The sequence below is a fragment of the Zasmidium cellare genome, assembly GCF_010093935.1.
Source record: "Zasmidium cellare ATCC 36951 unplaced genomic scaffold M409scaffold_33, whole genome shotgun sequence".
Lineage (NCBI taxonomy): Eukaryota > Fungi > Ascomycota > Dothideomycetes > Mycosphaerellales > Mycosphaerellaceae > Zasmidium > Zasmidium cellare.
In genome coordinates, this window is record NW_022986977.1 from 447,642 (window position 1) to 465,226 (window position 17,585).

The 17,585-nt window shown below is 54.9% G+C and overlaps 9 protein-coding genes across 9 annotated transcripts; 4 read left to right on the plus strand and 5 right to left on the minus strand.

The window, feature by feature from the left end:
* Positions 1 to 313: 313 nt before the first annotated feature.
* Positions 314 to 1,075, minus strand: M409DRAFT_26829 (uncharacterized protein; the record flags this gene model as incomplete). The annotated part of the gene is made up of 1 exon (XM_033808292.1): positions 314 to 1,075. One exon carries the CDS (start codon positions 1,073 to 1,075, stop codon positions 314 to 316), a length of 762 nt encoding a protein of 253 aa, XP_033663869.1.
* A 326-nt stretch (positions 1,076 to 1,401) lies between these two features.
* M409DRAFT_68909 (uncharacterized protein) lies at positions 1,402 to 2,592 on the minus strand (the record flags this gene model as incomplete). The annotated part of the gene is made up of 1 exon (XM_033818042.1): positions 1,402 to 2,592. One exon carries the CDS (start codon positions 2,590 to 2,592, stop codon positions 1,402 to 1,404), a length of 1,191 nt encoding a protein of 396 aa, XP_033663870.1.
* Positions 2,593 to 2,999: 407 nt separating this feature from the next.
* On the minus strand, positions 3,000 to 4,493 carry M409DRAFT_26831 (uncharacterized protein; the record flags this gene model as incomplete). Its single annotated transcript, XM_033808293.1, has 1 exon — positions 3,000 to 4,493. One exon carries the CDS (start codon positions 4,491 to 4,493, stop codon positions 3,000 to 3,002), a length of 1,494 nt encoding a protein of 497 aa, XP_033663871.1.
* A 509-nt stretch (positions 4,494 to 5,002) lies between these two features.
* Positions 5,003 to 7,012, plus strand: M409DRAFT_26832 (uncharacterized protein; the record flags this gene model as incomplete). The annotated part of the gene is made up of 1 exon (XM_033808294.1): positions 5,003 to 7,012. One exon carries the CDS (start codon positions 5,003 to 5,005, stop codon positions 7,010 to 7,012), a length of 2,010 nt encoding a protein of 669 aa, XP_033663872.1.
* Positions 7,013 to 7,876: 864 nt separating this feature from the next.
* On the plus strand, positions 7,877 to 8,410 carry M409DRAFT_58016 (uncharacterized protein; the record flags this gene model as incomplete). The annotated part of the gene is made up of 1 exon (XM_033813795.1): positions 7,877 to 8,410. One exon carries the CDS (start codon positions 7,877 to 7,879, stop codon positions 8,408 to 8,410), a length of 534 nt encoding a protein of 177 aa, XP_033663873.1.
* Positions 8,411 to 9,095: 685 nt separating this feature from the next.
* Positions 9,096 to 11,505, minus strand: M409DRAFT_58017 (uncharacterized protein; the record flags this gene model as incomplete). The annotated part of the gene is made up of 2 exons (XM_033813796.1): positions 9,096 to 9,273; positions 9,323 to 11,505. 2 exons carry the CDS (start codon positions 11,503 to 11,505, stop codon positions 9,096 to 9,098), a joined length of 2,361 nt encoding a protein of 786 aa, XP_033663874.1.
* Positions 11,506 to 12,197: 692 nt separating this feature from the next.
* On the plus strand, positions 12,198 to 12,611 carry M409DRAFT_26834 (uncharacterized protein; the record flags this gene model as incomplete). Its single annotated transcript, XM_033808295.1, has 3 exons — positions 12,198 to 12,260; positions 12,343 to 12,427; positions 12,490 to 12,611. 3 exons carry the CDS (start codon positions 12,198 to 12,200, stop codon positions 12,609 to 12,611), a joined length of 270 nt encoding a protein of 89 aa, XP_033663875.1.
* A 476-nt stretch (positions 12,612 to 13,087) lies between these two features.
* On the plus strand, positions 13,088 to 13,490 carry M409DRAFT_26835 (uncharacterized protein; the record flags this gene model as incomplete). Its single annotated transcript, XM_033808296.1, has 2 exons — positions 13,088 to 13,199; positions 13,291 to 13,490. 2 exons carry the CDS (start codon positions 13,088 to 13,090, stop codon positions 13,488 to 13,490), a joined length of 312 nt encoding a protein of 103 aa, XP_033663876.1.
* Positions 13,491 to 13,889: 399 nt separating this feature from the next.
* Positions 13,890 to 17,192, minus strand: M409DRAFT_68913 (uncharacterized protein; the record flags this gene model as incomplete). The annotated part of the gene is made up of 1 exon (XM_033818043.1): positions 13,890 to 17,192. One exon carries the CDS (start codon positions 17,190 to 17,192, stop codon positions 13,890 to 13,892), a length of 3,303 nt encoding a protein of 1,100 aa, XP_033663877.1.
* Between the last annotated feature and the right edge of the window lie 393 nt (positions 17,193 to 17,585).

Here is a 17,585-nt window from a genome sequence, read left to right on the forward strand (position 1 = left end):
AGTCGAAAGGTGAAAGTTGAGGATGAAGCCGATGGTTTTGTAGAGAACACTGATGACCTTGATGGCGTGAAGTAGATTCACTTACTACTTCGGAAAGAGTTGAGAGATTGCAGGACGCGATGAACGCTGTTGGTGCGTAGACGTAGGCATGTATCGGCATGCAGGTGTCGGATGCTACGTCGAGATCAACAGAAACATACATCTCAAGCATGAACACTAGTAAATATGTCTTTACAACAGCCGTAAGATCACAACCTCCCCACCCCTCTCCGCCCCCATCCCATCCCATCCCATCCCATCCCATCCCATCCCCTCAACCAGCATGCAACGCCCCCTCCAAATTATTCCTCCTCCTCAACGCCGCAACCGCAACAAAATCATCCCCATACCCACCGCTCCAGCCCCTCTGCCCCAACAAATCCCTCCCGAGCCCCTCCTCCAAAACCTCCAACACCCTCTGCACCTCCGCCCGTACACTCGGCTCCTCGCCCAACTTCTCAAACAACACCCTCGCCCGCTCCGCGTACCACTGCAACTGCTGAGTATCCGGGACATCCACCCCGTACGACCACGGCAAGCGGTCTAAAGACGAAGCGCGGTTGATGCACCACCGTCGGAGGTTGGGATAGGCGTCATTGGGGCACTTCTTCGCGCGCAGGGAGATTTTCAGGTTGGGGTTGGCGCGGAGCGCTTTAAGTTCGGTGGAGTAGAGGCTTCCTGTTACGCGGAGGAGGGGGTTGAAGTCGAAGTCGGTGATGGAGGCTTTGATGGATGCGGTGGAGAGGAGGACGGGGAGGAATTCGTTTCGACACTGGCGGTTTGCGAGGAGGAGGGCTGGGATGGGTTTCGTTTTTTGGGATTTGGAGGGGGTTGGGTTGAAGAGTTGGAGGGTGATTTCGGATGCTGCGAGTTCATAGATGTCGTTGCGGAGTTCGGCTGGGAGGGAGAAGAATGATTTTTGGTTGTTGGTGTTGTTGGTGGCGACTGGGGAGAGCTGGGCTGAGGTGCTTCGTTGCTCTGAAAGCCTGCGTTGCTCGACCTTGTCTTTGCTGCTGCGACGGAACTTCTTGAACATGTTGGCGGTGTGGTGAGGCCAGATTCTGCTGCGACTAGAAGGCTGTGTATAAATAAGAAAGTCTGTGCAAAGGTGTTGCTGTTTCGAAGTATCAGGAGCTTCAGCACACCATCCCAACTCTCACGTGGGGCTAGAGCAATCTATGGTAGCTCGACCAAGACCGCAACCATCCCATCACGTTCGCATTCGCAGCTGTACCGCCCTTGGCTGCATAGTGTGGCGGCAATGACAAGAAACACCTGTACACATTCGGCAGAGGTAGTGCAGACATTAGACCATTCTCATACAAGCCAATAGTAGTGGAGTTGTGTATACATACTTAAAATTTACAAAGTCACGGCTTCATTGGCTTGTGTTCCCTGCCCCATGAAGAATCGCTTTTGTTCCAGACATCTCTCACTCTTACAACCGGGACATCGCAGTCCCATCTGTTTGCTGCAAATCACGCCCGACTTCAAATGGCTCCCTGCGAGATCCGCAAGAGCTTTAATGAATGTTGGGCTGCCGTTCAGAGACTCTGCTCTTCGCACACGGCCGTCTGCGCCTGCCTGGTCTGCTTCGTGAATTACCTCCTGGTCGATTTCGAATAGAGTTTCGATGTGATCGGATGTGAATGCGATGGGGATCAATACAATGTCCTTCTGGCCCTTCTTGATAAGGTTGGGAACCGTCTCAGCCGTCTGGGCACCAAGCCATGCCGATGGTCCAACTTGCGACTGCCATACAAGTCGGTACGGGTTGCGATGTCCAAGTGCTTGCTGCACGGCCCAGACAGTTGCCGCAACCTCAGATGGGTAGGGATCACCGCGGTTCACCACGCTCATGGGGAGACTGTGCGCACTGTACAGCAGTACTACGCTGTCACGAATGTCCTCAGGGTATGACTCCAGTCTCTTGGTGATGTTCTCTGCAAATGCTTGAACCAGTCCAGGGTGTGTAGGCCAGCGATCAATCACACTCCATTGTATCGAACCCTCTGCTGGTGCATCCGCACTCCGCGTAGGCGACTCAAGTCTTTGCCTCCACTTCCACAATTCATTGAGCGAACTGCCCGTAGTACTGCAAGAATATTGCGGATATTGAGTGAACGCGACTGCTCTCCCTCCTCTTCCCTTGCCAAACCCATCTTCGAACAGTTTGTTGTACATCTCCTCCGTCAACGGATTCGCATACCGAAACGCGACGTATGGCTTGTGCGGTGCGCTCTCCGTGTTCGTCTTGTCCAAGATCTTGCACATCTCCTCCGCCTGGTATTCGCTCCACTTGCGGATCGGACTCCCTCCACCAATGTCTGCATACTGCTTCTTGATCTTAGGGGTTCGTCTCCTGCTGATCAGAGGTCCCAGGTAGTTTTGGAGTGGTCCGAGTGGAATGAGGTCGGCGTCCGCGAACAGTCGAGACAGGAAGTCGCCAACTTCATCGGTGGTGGAGGGACCGCCCATATTCATGAAGACCATCGCCGTCGGACCATTCTTGCTCGTCGAGTCCTGCGTCACTGGTGGCACCACAGTGGCCATAGTCCGCTCGGGCGATTGCCATATTCTGGGTTTGTGGTGTTGAGCTTTTGGCTGGAGAGAGAGGCATTGCGAAGGCGTTGCTCGGCGCGTGAGCGACCTGAGCGGCTGTTGTATACTCATCGCTGCTGTGGACTATGCAAAAACAAGACCGAGGAAAGAGAAGACAGTTGTTTGGAGCTTGCGCGGGTAAGGCGATCTACGTTGCTTCTCACAGGTCCGTCGCCATCGAGATCGTCATCCCGAGGCATAGTCCCGATTCGGAACTAATCACGTGCGGCCCACTTTCCACCATACGACTTTTTGGAGGAATGCTTGTGTCGCGAGTGAGTGATGGTACCTGAGAGCAATGAACTGTAGTGATATGTATCTGGTGTGGTTCAGTGAGTGAGTAGAAGGCACGACGATGCTCAAAGCTTTGGATTCTGAGCAGGAGGAACGACGGCGCCATCTTCGACAAGTACCAGCTCGTCCACCTTCTCCTTGCAATACTCTACTCTCTTCCACGTCTCAAGCCGAGCAGTTCTCGTGTCGACATTAAACACTCTTACTCGACGATGGTAGCCACCATAGCCTCCATACCCACCAAATCCGCTGCCACCTCCATAGCACAGCCAAGGTCCTAGCTTGGAGGCTGGTCGCAAAGCGCAGTAATCGTTGACATGATCATGCCCGCAACTCAGAGCTGCTACCCCTTCTGCGGCCAGGGCATCGTAAAAGTGAGAATTAAACCGTGGCGACATGACTTCTTCCCTCCTATGACCACCCGTCACAATGAGACCTGGCTCGTTGTATTCCGGCAGCGGTATGTGAATGAAACCCATGGCTAGAGGATTCTGATCGAGTCCGCTTTTCAGGTCTTGGGATACGGTATTGAACCAATCGATTTGACTTTGCTTGATCCAGTCGTACACCTCGCCTTTGGCTGGCAAACGATTATGCGAATCGAGGAAGAACAGGACAAGTGGAATGTGTTGTGATGAGACTGTCCCGATCTGGAGGTAGTAGTTCCCTACTCCGTCAATGTCATCAGGACCTGGCCTTGCAACACAGTACGGCAAGGTTTGTAGCAGAGCCATCTGTGCAGCACGCGGCAGCGAGGGTGGTCCTTCGTCGTCATGATTGCCGAAGACGAGGGCGAATGGTATGCAGCGCCGAATGAGAGGGGCCGTGTACTTGAAGATCGCCGTCTGGGTGTCTGGCGTTTTCCCAAACTCTGACTGATCCCCTGTAAGCACTACAAGATCGGGCTTCTCGAGATCCAGCCATCGTCCGACGAATTCGACAGATGCAGGATCAGCTTCGAAGGCTGGTAACAACTCTCCATTTGTATCAATGGCGTCTTCGCAGATTCCAGGTCCAGTCCCAAAGTGCAGATCTGAAACTTGAACAATCTTGAACGATCCGTCCAGTCTTGGTGCGAGAGTAACGTCAGGCTTCGGTTTTGCCGGTCCATGCCTGACAGTGAGCCTCGCAAGTGGAACATCCGCAGGTAAGTCCAGCTGGAAAGCAGTTCGACCGATTGTCCAGCCAGGCCTCGGATCCACTGCGTCTGTGCCATAAAGTACATCCAATTCTGTTACGAAGCTTTCTGAAGTGCTCTGCCCGACCTCGCGTCGCAAGATCCATACGCCCAGAGGCCTCTGCTCCCATGCCCAACCCGGGTTCGAGTCCGCTACTGCGACTTGTATGACCACTCTATCCTCACTTGAAAGATGTTCCTTCTTCTTCGACTGCACGCAAAGCCATGCAGCTCGCGCCTTCCCTCGGCGCAAATACAGATCCTTGTCGATGCGAGTCCAACCGAGGGTGGGAGATTCGGGTTCAGTATCTTTAGGATTCGTAAATAATATAGCCACGTCGGTGATCACTGCGTGGTCAGTTCTGGCAGCCATAGAGCCCATGGCTTGAGTTCAACTGAAGTAGAGGGGATTGGAGTTGGAAAGGATGACTTCGCTCACCTGGGACGCGAGGGCAATGTTAGGAGAGCTGGAAGATGAGCAACATGGAAGAAACATTGGATCGAATACTGCCCTATGATAAGCCATTTGCAGAGCACGTGGGTGGCATATGAAACGTCGAGCAAGTGTATGAAGAGTACAAGGGGTGCTTCCATCTCATCATGTTGGACTGCAGCTGGAGCGTATCGCGGTGCAAGATGGATGTCGAAAAGAAGAACGGCGTTGACAAGAGTTGTCAGACGTGAGGCACGTCAACGGCGTACGAGATTGACATTTGGGACATTAGTGTCACATGTTTTCGCGCGTCGGCGTCGCGGCTTCCTTCCGCCATGCTGCCTGGACGCGGACGTTACTTGCTTGCCACTTGATCATACAAACAGGTGAATGGAACAACATGCTCTCCCACTCACATACACAACAATCCTGACCGAACACCCAATATACCGCACATTATGGCAGACGATTACAAGTACGGCCGTGGCCCCGATGAGGACGACGAGGAAGAAGAGGAGATCGAGGAGTCGAGCTACAAGACCCAGAAAGATGCCGTTCTCTTCGCCATCGATGTCAGCAAGAGCATGCTCACCAAACCGTCTGATGCCGACCCAAAGAAGCCCGACAATGCCCTCTCGCCAACCGTTGCGGCGCTCAAATGCGCTTACGCCTTGATGCAACAACGAATCATCAGCAACCCCAGCGACATGATGGGCATTTTGCTGTTCGGCACAGAGAAGAGCAAATTCCAGGAAAGCGATGAAGAAACCGGCCGACCCGGGTTGCAGTACCCTCACTGCTACTTGCTGACGGACTTGGATGTGCCGGCTGCAGCAGATGTCAAGCAGCTGCGAAATCTGGTCGACGATGAGGAAGAAGCTGCAGAGCTCCTCCAGGCGAGCAGCGAAGAGGTCAGCATGGCCAATGTGCTGTTCTGTGCAAATCAGATCTTCACCACCAAGGCACCCAACTTCTCGTCGAGGCGTCTGTTCCTGGTGACAGACAACGACTTTCCACACGCTTCTAGCAGAGACCAGAGGAACAGCGCTGCCGTGCGAGCCAAGGATTTGTACGATCTTGGTGTGACGATCGAGCTCTTTCCAATCTCGCATCCAGATCGAGGTTACACATTTGACAGGAGCAAGTTTTACAACGACATCGTCTACTCCTCCGTCCCATCAGATCCAGACGCACCCGCTCCACTCACTGCGGACATTAAATCTGCAAGCAGCACTGCTACCGATGGCATCAGTCTACTGCAATCACTGATCTCATCCGTTGCTTCACGTTCAGTTCCGCGTCGTGCGTTGTTCAGCAATGTACCTTTCGAGATTGGACCAGGCCTGAAGATCAGCATCAAGGGATACAAGATTCTGATGCGCCAGGCTCCAAAGCGTACTACATACATCTACCTGCCGCCAGACAGCGACAAGCCGCAGATCGCAATTGGCAGCAGCACTCTTGTGGCGGAGGACAATGCCCGCACGGTGGAGAAGGCCGAAGTACGCAAAGCCTTTAAGTTCGGCGGCGAGACAGTCTCATTCACTGAAGAGGAACTCGCCAAAATCAAGAACTTCGGCGACCCTGTCGTCCGCATCATTGGATTCAAGCCCCAGAGCAAGCTGCCCATCTGGGCTTCTTTGAAAGAGTCAGATTTTATCTATCCTTCTGAAGAAGACTACATCGGCTCTACGCGCGTGTTCTCTGCGCTGCATCAAAAGCTGCTGAAAAATCAGAAGTTCGGCCTCGCATGGTACATTTCACGCCGCAATGCCAGCCCGAAGCTTGTTGCCGTGATTCCAGGCGCCGAAGAGCGGAATGAGACTGGCGAGCAACAAATGCCTCCTGGATTTTGGATCAAACCACTGCCATTCGCCGACGACATTCGCGAAATGCCGGAGACGAACCTTGTGAAAGCGTCCGACAATGTAGTCGATGCAATGAGGTTTGTCGTTCAGCAGCTCCAGTTGCCCAAGGCTGTCTACGACCCCAGCAAATACCCCAATCCGTCATTGCAGTGGCTCTATCGAATCCTGCAGGCTTTGGCGTTGGAGGAAGATTTGCCTGAGCAGCCAGACGACAAGACGTTGCCTCGATGGAAGCAGATTCACAAGAGGGCTGGTGATTACGTCCTGGATTGGGGCGCACAACTCGAAACGGCTTTCAATGAGTGGCAAGAAGAGAACAAGGCCAATATCAAACCCGCGACGAATGGCGCATCCAAACGCACCGCTCAGTCTGCTTCTGCCCCTCGTGGGAGCAAGAAGGTGAAGGACGAGGACGATGATGAGGCCGTCAGCGATGAACAGATGAGAGCAGCGCACAACAAGAACACCATCAGCAAATATAAAGTTGCCGACTTGAAAGCATGGATGTCGACCAAGGGCATCAAAGCTGCCGGTGGCAAGAAAGCTGATTACGTCGATGCCATCACGAGTCACTTTGAGACGAAGATGGAGGTCGACTAGAAACTAGATCGTCGAGCAGAAGTGTCCAGTCGCATATGTATGGTTTAGCGTGGCGTTGAAGGCTCAGGGAATGCAATGATTTGCTACAAGATGAACAAAATGGAAGAGAAACCAACTTCCACCGAATGCCACATGATCTCACTCTCTACGGCTCCAACCCAAACTCCCTTCCATTCCACCCCCCCCCCCCCCCCTTCTCCAAAATCGCCTTCACCGCCGCCCCAACAACCGTCAAAACCCAAGGTGTAAAGGATCAAGGCTCTGTAGAGAGGAGAGAGAAGCAGGCTTGTCAAAGTTGGGTGAAGAAGGGAAGGCTTGCCGGACCCAGCTCCGCGGACGATTCAACCTCACCTCCCAGTGGCCCGTAACATCGGCACTCGTATCTTCTCGTTCTGTTCGCTCTTGAAATGGAACTTGGTGGCAAAGACAGTGTGCTGATGTTCCTTTAGCATCAGTCGAGAATGCGTTTCGGAATGGGTTTACACTTTCAGATTTGATACTTCATCTTCCTATCATTTTCTGGCACCGACACAGTCCGCAATGTCCATGACTGGATGGCTCTGTTATGTGGTGCATGCAATGTTAACGAAAAGCTTGAAGACGAAAGGAAGACGTGAAGTCGCAATTCACCCAACTCCCTCGCTCCTTCCCAATCTGTAAAAATCTCGGCGCTAGCCGGCTTGGAAAACAACGCACATGCAAGATCGCCTTGCCATCCATCCCAGCTTCAGCTTTCCCTTCAACTCCATCCGCATCAACACAGATATGGAGGAAGTGTAAGTATTCCTTTCACCTCAGGCCATGGTACACTCACTAATCCCAATCCCAACCCAGCAAACCAGCCCCCCCTCGATCCGCCCACAAATGGCGAGGAGCCAAACAAACGCCCTCCACCCATCAAACCAGAGAAAGCAAGCAACGCACCCCCCAAACGCGCCCACTCACGCAGATCCACCCCGACCACACACCAACCCCTCCCCAAAAACAAAAAGCGCAAAAACAAATCCAAACCCATCACCCGCGGGATCAACCCCCGCCGCCTCTGCGTCCACTGCTTCCAATCCGGACACCAGTGGGATTTCTGCTGGCAGGTGCGCGTGCACTGTGGGAGTCGAGAGCACTCCACGACGAAAGGGGGTGAGAGAGCGACAAGGTGTCCGAAGCTGGAGGGGGCGTGGGGGGTGTTTTATGGGTTGGGGTTGGAGGAGGGGGAGGGGAGGGCGGTGGGGTGGTGATGTGAAGGGGGAGGTGGAGAAGGGTAAAGGTGATGGGGATTTGGAGCGGGGCGATGAGGGCAGTATGAAGGGGGAGGACGGTGAGGGGGAGAAGGGAAAGGGGAAGGGTGCCAATCAACAAGGTGATGTAAAGAAGGTCGGAGATGCGGAGCGGGGGCGATGAAGGCGGGGTGAAGCTCGATGAGGACGAGAAGACGCCCACTAAATGGTAGATGAGCTTGTTGTGAAGACGCCCTCGAGTAGCAAGATGCGCAGGACAATGGGGAGATGCGATTGAAGAGCAGAGAAGCGAACAAAAGAAACAACCCAACGTCTTGAAACATTCATCATATCACATTCTCATACTACACTACACATTCCTTCTCTCTTCTCCTTCACGAGAGAGAAGAAGTACTCATACACATTCTTATCCTCCACTGACGCCCACACACAGCAACAAAAAGAATTCCCTCTTCCACCACACTGACCACCACATCTTCTTCTAATCTTGCTCTCTTACAGTCACATGTTCGACAAGAGGTAGGGAGGACGACGAAAAAAGGATGTCGATGCCAGTTGGAGGAGAAGCATCGCATAATAGTAGTGGTACAGTCGGGAGCTAGCTCATGTGGAACAAACGTCGAGCTCGGTAAAGGGGTATCGCAAGTAGTAACAGTACCACGCCGTCGATCGGATGCCTCGTAGAGGTACTCGGCGGTAATCGTAGCGTGGTGGAAAGTAGAAAGAGCAGGCCGGGACCTTGTCTTTGCATTCAGACGCCAGTCAAGGCCGATCATGCATCAACGTGCCATCACCTGCAGTGGCTGGCGGCGAGACCATGCGTGGGGGTAAGCCGGATGCTGAGCTTTCTAGGCCTCTGGATCCTTTGCCTCCTCGACGCTGGGGTTGAGGTTCTCGGCACCATTGGTCTGAGCCGCGTTGCCCTCCTCGCCGCCTTGTGGAGCGTTGCCGTGGTTCTTGAGGTACTCGTCGTAGACGGTGAGAGCCTCCTGGACCTTCTCGCGGAGAGCGTTGTCGTCGCCGGTGCTGCAGAATGTCAGTATACATAATATTGTATGGGGATTGTGAAACTTACAGGTTGATGAGCTCCTCGTTGTCCATCTCGAGCAGCATACCGGTGATCTTGCCAGCGAGCTCGGGCTGCTGGGCGGCGATCTTGGGGTAGAGAGCCTCACCCAGCATCTGCTTCTGCTGCTGGGGTGGTGCGGCACCGAGAGCGGACATGTCGACGCCGGGAGGAGCCTGACCACGGTTCTGAGCACGACCGCGCTGCTCATCTGGACGACCACCCATCATACCACCGCGCTGGCCACCAGGGAATCCACCACGACCGGCACCGCCCATGCCGCCTTGCTGGCCCATCATTGGTGGCATACCAGCTGGCAGACCAGGCATTCCGGGCATCATTGGCATGCCAGGCATTGGACCACCACGACCGGCACCACGACCACCTGGCTGGTTCATCTGAACCTGCGCTTGGGCCTGAGCTGCCTGCATGAGCTGAGCGTAGGCTGCTGGAGAGTAGCCCTGAGGGAAGCCGCCCATCTGTGGCGGCATGCCGTACGGCATCTGTGGGATACCTGGACCGCCGCGACCGCCCTGCTGTGGCATGCCTGGGAATCCACCGCGCTGGCCCTGACCACCAGGGACACCCTGCATGAAAGGCACCTGTCCACGTCCACCACCTGGCATCATCATGGGCTGACCGTTGGGGCCCACGAACACCTGTGGCTGCATGAACTGTGGTGGGATGCCGCCGGCTGGCTGCTGCATACGAGCCTGGTTGCGCGCCTGGATGCTGGCCTCAAGTTGGCTCTTGCGAACCTCCTTACGCTGCGCCAGAGCCACGTAGAGCGGCTTTCCGTGGATCATCTTCTGGTTGAGCTCGGTGACAGCCTTGGTGGCATCGTCGGGGTTGGAAAAGCAGACGAAGCCGAAACCCTTGCTCTTGCCGAGCACCTTCTTCTCGCCGCCGATGGTGACGGTGTCGAGCTTCTTGGTGACATCGTCAACATCGTCGTCTCCCTCCTTCTGCTCGTCTTCCTTCTCTTCAGTCTCTTCCTTCGTCTCTTCCTCTTCACCCTTCTCCTCGTCCTTCTTGGATGGGGATTCGACGCGGTCGAGAGGGGTGGTGTCGCGCATGACCTTGGCGGAAGTGATGGCACCGTATGGCTCGAAGACCTTACGGAGCTCGTCGTCATCGATGTCATCGGCCAAGTTCTTGACGTAGAGGTTGACGCCCTGGTACTTGGCACTCTTCTCCTGGCGCTGTGCCTCGTACTGCTTGCGCAGCTCCTCCTCACGCTCATGCTTCTTCTGTGCGCGACCCACGTACAGCTTCTGGCCCTTGAGATCGAAGTCGTTCAGCTCCTCAACTGCCTTGGCGGCATCCTCGTGACGCACGAAGTTGACGAAGCCGAAACCGCGGGACTTGCCGGTCTCGTTGTCGTGGGCGAGCGAGGCAGAAGTGATCTCGCCCTGCTTCTCGAACAGCTCACGGAACTCCTCATCGGTGACCTCAGGCTCGATGTTCTTGACGTAGATGTTGGTGAAATTAGCCTTCATCTCCTCGAACTTGCTCATGCGATCCTTCTTGGGGATGTGGTGTCCGACAAACACCTTCTTCTCGTTCAAGAGCATGCCGTTGACACTCTTGATAGCCTGGTTGGCGGCCTCGGCAGTCTCGTAGTGAACGAATCCGTAGCCCTTGGAGTTGCTGTGCTCGTCCACAGCGACCTTGCAGGAGAGGATGTTGCCAAAGGCGGCGAAGGTGTCGTGGAGAGCCTTGTTGTCGATGGCAGCATCCAAGTTCTTGATGAAGACGTTGCCCTGGCCGGTCTTGCGCAGAGCTGGGTCGCGCTGGGACCACATGATGCGGCATGGCTTGCCCTTGATGAGAGTGTAGTTCAGCTCTTCCAAAGCGCGCTCGCCGTCCGAGGCGCTGTTGTAGTTGACGTAGGCGTAGCCGAGCGAACGGCGGGTGACGGCGTCACGGCAGACACGGATGGAAGCGACCTGGCCGATGGAGGAGAAGAGCTCGAAGAGCATGGCCTCGGTGACGGAGGGGTCGAGCTCGCCGACATAGAGCGAGGCCGAGTTGGGGTTGGCGGCGGAAGGAGCGGCAGAGGTGGGAGTGGGCAGGTCGCTGGCCTCGGCGCCGGCGGGGACCTGGGTGTTGATCTGGTTGCCGCCGTTGACCTCGGCGGGAGGGGAGGCGACCTGGCCGGCAGGAGCAGAGGCGTTCTGAACGTCAGACATGCTGGGCGGGTGCGGTCTGAGCGGTGGGTCAGTCAGTTCAGTACGGGCGATGTTTCCGTATGCGGCGGGGGAGAATGCGATGGAAGGTGGTATTGTCGCGGGCGAGACAAAGAACCGGGTGGGCGTACGGTTGTTTAGCCTGAGAAGTGTCTGAGTGCGATTTGGGAGGGGCGGTGGTGGACTCACATGTCGTGTGCTTGAAGCCTGTGGTCGCGCAGCGCAGTTGGAGATGGCGGAGAGGGAGCCGACTGGGTGAGAGCCGGGACGGGTTTTTGTGGGTTTTCTGGTTTTTTTGGACTTTGACTCCGAATGTACGCGGCGAAGGGGAGCTAAAGCGGGTGCGAGGACAGCGCGGTGGTGTTGTCGTGGGCGAGTGCGCGGAGAGAGAAGAAGCTGCTGCTGCAACTTTTTACTGCAGCCGCACCTGCCAAGCCTGCACCTTCCCGGCGGCGGCTCCTGCCCTTAGCGCAAACGCAAACAGGAAGGCACGTGACAGCAAGTGCACCGCACTTCCCACGATCGTCTTTGTTGGCTGACGACAACGTGCAGATCTCGCAGGCGCAGTCGATGCGACGCGGTGTTCCACACATAAAGTAGGCATTTCCAACAACATCTCACTATTCTCCACCATCTTTCAATCAAACTGCGTCTGTTCCCGATTACCACCTGATCATCAAACAGATCCCGTAATTATGCCGCTGTCAAACGACAACAACAAGGGTGTGACTGGTGCAGTGACCACCGTGACAGGGACTGTATGTGAAATTCCTTGTTTGCGTAGTCATTTCAACTTCAGCAACTTCGAACATCAGAACAATATCTGACAGGAGTATTCAGCTCGGTGCCGTCGTGGGAGGTGTCTCACGAACTGTTGGAGGCGTCGTGGGAGCAACTGGCCGTGGAGTGGGAGATACGATCAACAGTACGCTCGACTATATAATACCCAGTAACGGGAAGCGACAGCGGATCTAACAATCAGGGCAGATGCCACAGGAACCAAAGCCGTTGGCGATGGACTCCAAGGCGTAACCAACGGCATCGAAGACGGAGCAGCCAACGTTGCCCACGGCGTGGAAGACGGCAGCAGAGGCAAGAAAGTCTGGTAATCGTCGTCCAGCTTCAAATGATTAACGAATCTTCTTCACATCGCTATCAGAAGCCTTTCCTATATGATCTTCTAAGCAGAGCGATTTATTCAAGACTGACGATGTATGTACTTCGCTATATGAACCAGCTAGATGTATTAAGAGATACCCCATGACCCTGAGAACCTTACGAATCCTTTATTTCGTCATACCATGTGAGAGTGCACAGAGCCTCATGTCTGTTGCCAGTGTGGATCTCTAGCTTCCTTGATTCCTGTTCTACATCAACAATAACAACAACCCCCTCTTCACACATCTTCACAAGCAGCAAACCCCAAGAACTATCCTACAAATCCTATCCTCGCCGTCCAAATATCTCCCCAGAACCTTCGAACGAGCAACAAACCCAAGCTCCAACTCACCTCCAACTCCCTCACCAGTAACCCTAAACCGCCAGCGATTTCCCTGTTCTTGTAAAACCTCCAAATCCGCCCACCATGGGCAAGGACGACAAATCCAAACCCGCAGAATCCTCCAACCTAGCCTCCTCCGCCATAACAGGCGTAACAGGCACAGTCGGCGCAGTAGTAGGCGGTGTAACACGCACAAGTACCACTCCCCTCCCTCCCCTCCCTCCCCACCACACCCTACATCCCACCACCCCCTCCATCCCAACCACCACTAACACCCCCCACCACAGCAGGCGGCCTCGTCGGCGCCACGGGCCGGGGCCTCGGCGGCACAATCAACAACGCCTCCGGCACCAAACCCTTCGGCAACGCCCTGCAGGCCGTGACGGACGGCGTCGAGTACGGCGTGCAGGCGGTGAGTCGTGGGATTGAGGATGGGAGTCGTGGCAAGAGGCCGGGCAGTACGGATAGTGAGTGGGATCATCGGTAGGCGTGGGGTGAGGAGATGCATGGGAGGGGAGGGGAGGGGATGGGAGGGGGTGTGATGGGGAAGGTGGTGAGGATGAGGAGATGAGGAGGTGGTGATGAGAATGGTGTTTGATACCCTGGCGTTTGGTTTGGGCTTGTGTGGGACCTTGGACATGAGACGAAAATGGCATGATGAAGATGGAAATGGCAGGACAGAACAGGACACAAGACGGCATCGTGAAAATGGAACGAGTCGCATGACGTCACGACACGAGGTTGGAAGAAAGACCACAAACACCAGAAATTTCCCATTTGTCCATAAGATCTACCAGTCGTAGACACCATACCCATCTAACCACAATAAATACTCCCATCGCTCAGAACGCTATCATCACATATTCAACACAAGCTCCTCCACTCATCACTCCAATCCATCCTCCAACCCACCACTCTCTTCCAACCAACCCCTCACCCTTGCCTTACACCCCGCCATCCAATCTCCCAACGCCTCTTGCCACTGCCTCTCCACCTCTCCAACTTTCTCCTTCAAATCCTGCGTCAAATGATCCTCCGCCTCCCGCTTCGCCTGGACCATCTCCGCGTGGATCTCAGTGTCGTTCGGGGAAGCGGCGTTCTGCTCGATCTCCACGAGGCGAAGGCGTGCTTTGGTCGTTGCGGTGCGGACTTCGTGCAGCAAGCAGAGGAGGTTGATCTGCGACTCGATAAATTGATATGCGCTCTTCTCAGCGTGGTTCAACAAGCTGAAGAGGTACTGTAGCGGGTGGTGCTGATATGAAGGGTTCTCCTCGTACTCCTGCAGTGGGATCTGGATCTCGAAGCCGGCCATGTGTGGTGGAATTTGCTGGATCACCTCCAGGAGACCCGGGGCAATGTCCCAGAAAGCTGAGAGTTGGTCCTCAACGCCGCGGGAGACGTTGTTCTCCATCATGGTTTGCAGTTCTTCGAGGCGTTTGAGGTAGTCTTTCGCGTAGGTCACCTGTCGGTCGATGCTGTCCTTCTTGAAGAATGTCGTCGCTTCGTCGATCTTGGCTTGCAGTTTGGAGATGCGATATGGAGTGAGGATGACCTCGGAATACTTCTCACTCCTCATGGCATGCAATTCAAACATCTCCTTGTGCAGCTGCTCGCGCGATTCAAAGATCCACTTCAACAACGTCAGCTTCTCGAGTCGTTCAGGATGCTCATCGCCTTCTTCCTGCGCCTGATTAGGGTTGGCTGCTTCGTGGCCACTCTCGAGTTCAGCTCGCAGTTGCTTCATGCAAGCATTCGCGCGGTCGAGTCGTTCGGTGAGCAGCGTATTCAGAGGGTGAGAGACCTTCGCTTCAAACACATCGAAATTGGCTCGTGCAGTTGCTTTGCCTCGTTCAGCTTCTTCAACATCAAAGTTGGACTCTGCTTTGGCTGCATCCGCAAAAGACATGCTGCCATCAGCAATCTTGCTTTGGATATTCGCACGCAATTTCGCCCGTCGCTGCTTCATCGCATCGTTCTGCTCCCTCGAAAGAGAGAAGTCCTCGTCGAGATACGAATCCTTAATCTTTTGAATATCAGAATGGTCAGCCAGCAAGCGATGCTCGCTTCGCAGGTCGTTCAATTGAGGATGGCTATTATTCACAGCTGGATGATGTCGAGGATACGGCGGAGGCAGAGTGACGAGTCGGGAGACGTCGAGTGGATCGATACCCGGTGTAGTAGCTCGTTGTTCGCCTCGACGGTTCGGAGTCACCATTGGAGTGTCGTAATCATTCTCTTCATGCCATCCAACCTTTTCTGGTGGGTACTCGTCCGGTCCATACATAGAGTTCTGATCGCCAATGCTTGCTGGAGAATGTCGAGCGGGTTCCTGGTTGGTGGCTTGCAGTGCAGCCGGATTGACGCCCATGTACTTTGTCTCGCGTTTGGTCTTCTCAAGTCTGTCCGGCTTGCCTATGGAATTACCATCGGAGTTACTCGCCTCCCACCACCTGCTTGGAGTTCTTCCACGAGAAGAGTTTTCGTCTGGAACGGTGCTGACTGCCATGCTGGGAATGGGCGACAAAGACGGCTTGAACGATTCTGCCCATTGTCGAGCTTCTGCCCGGTCAAATCCTTCGCTTCCTTCACCAACGGATGCAGAATCAGTCGCTGGTGTGAAGTCTCCCATTGATGATGCAGAACTTGGCATATTGGCATGTGCTGAACTGGGCTGGCCGTCAGACGCCCACGAAGGTACTGTTGGGTCGATGGAGGACATCGACGTGCTGGGAGTGACAGCTCGTCGACTGTTTCTGGAGCTGTACGATCGCCACATATCCCGCGTGAGGTCGAGAATATCACTGGCCATGGAATTGTAAGCGGCAGGATAGCGGTCGCGTCTGAGTCGGGATTCGTGGACCATGAAGTTGGCGAAGAGCTCAAGACGTTCTTCATCGGTCGATGCAGAAGCCTCCTTCTCAATGAAACTGCGGTGACGCTCGATGGCCTGAAGACTGAAGGCGTCGAGATTGGAAGATGGCTTCGCGCCTCCACTAGAAGGAGGCCGTCCTGGGCTTAGTGGAGCTTGCATGCTGGTCTCCTCGTTCGGTGCATGGAGCAGGTGCGAGATGGGCCTGTCGCTCGATGCGCTGCCAGGGATGTTTGCAATCTGCTTCTTGCCAGGACCTACAGCTTGCTTGCCAACAGCGGGAGTATATGGCGGCGTCAGAACACTTCCAGGACCCTTTGCGGAACCTGGGGCTTGGCTAGCAGCTGGACTCGGCGCTGAAGAAGGTTCGGTGTATCCAGACGCATGCCGCATATGCTCGCGCCTGCGGCTAATGGAGCCTCCGTCGGGAGAGAACACGAGATTACCAGGCCGTGAGTCGTCATCTGTAGTTCCCTTGGCAGCTCGACTCTTTGAGCGTCGCTCCCGAATTCCTTGCAAGCTTGTGTCTCGTCTTGCAGGTCTTCTTGCCAGCATGGAGTCTCTGTGGGAACCAGTATCAATCCTCAATGGCTCATAGTCTTCCTCGTTTGGTTGTATCGGCTCTTCAAGTGCCTGCGGTTGAGACGACGATCCCTGAACAGCGGGTTGCGCGTCTGTTTCGACCCAGTTTGCTGGTGTTGGTGGCACTGTCCCCAGACTTGGTACAGCTGCAGCAGGAACCCTTCGTGGTCGAGGAGCTTCAAACGAATGCTCTGGTGTTGCGCTGCCAGACGCTGTTGTAACAATCCTGCTATTCAAGCTCTGAGATCGCATGCCAGCCGGTGGTGGCCCCGGCGGAGGACCTGGCAAAGGCATACCAGGTTGCCAGCCATTCTCTGGCGATGCTCGACCTATCGATCCAGCAGCTGATGACGATGCAGACGTCCCTGACTGTATATGTCCCGTAGAAGCAGCTCTTTTCGCGGCTGGTGGCCGAACATCGACAAAGGAAGGAACGTGTGGAGAGCTGCTCGCCTGAGGGGTATGTGGCTCGACACCGACAGGCTGTTTCCCTCGCAGGCCGGACAAGCTAAAGAATGACTTATTGCCTGCCAATCCAGAAGCCGACCGATCTCTGTTTCTCGAGGACTGGTTTGGCGGAGGAGGAAAGGCTGGAGACATGGGGATTTGCGGCGAGTTTCTGGCTGAACTTTCGGCAAGTGGCGAGGCAGTGAAGGTCTCGACCATTGGTGAGGCAATCGAAGCTCGTACGGAGTTGTCAGGCGTCCCTGGCGAGTACGGCGGAGGAGGAGACGGCATAGCAGCTGGGAGTGAATTGTGTTAGCTCGATTTAGAAGGCATTGGATCCGCACACATAGCATAAGCACACGGATGTTGCAATCACTTGCTTAGAGCAGGATTTAAACTAACAACCAACACGATCTCACTACCGGGGCTACAATAAAACGGACACACCTTCCATTCCCGTAACTTGACTTGAGCTGGTCGACGCGGTGCTTTGCCTCTGCTGGAACACCATCTGCGAACCCGAGACCTGGCCTCTGCCGCTCCATTGCCGTGGATTGTAGGGTTCCATGGTGGGCGACCTGGGCGAGTTGATTGCTGGCGAAGGAGGGACCAAACCACCAGGCGGTCGTGGATTGAGGGCACTAGGCGTAGCTGGGGCGTACGGAAATACACCTGGTGAGAGGC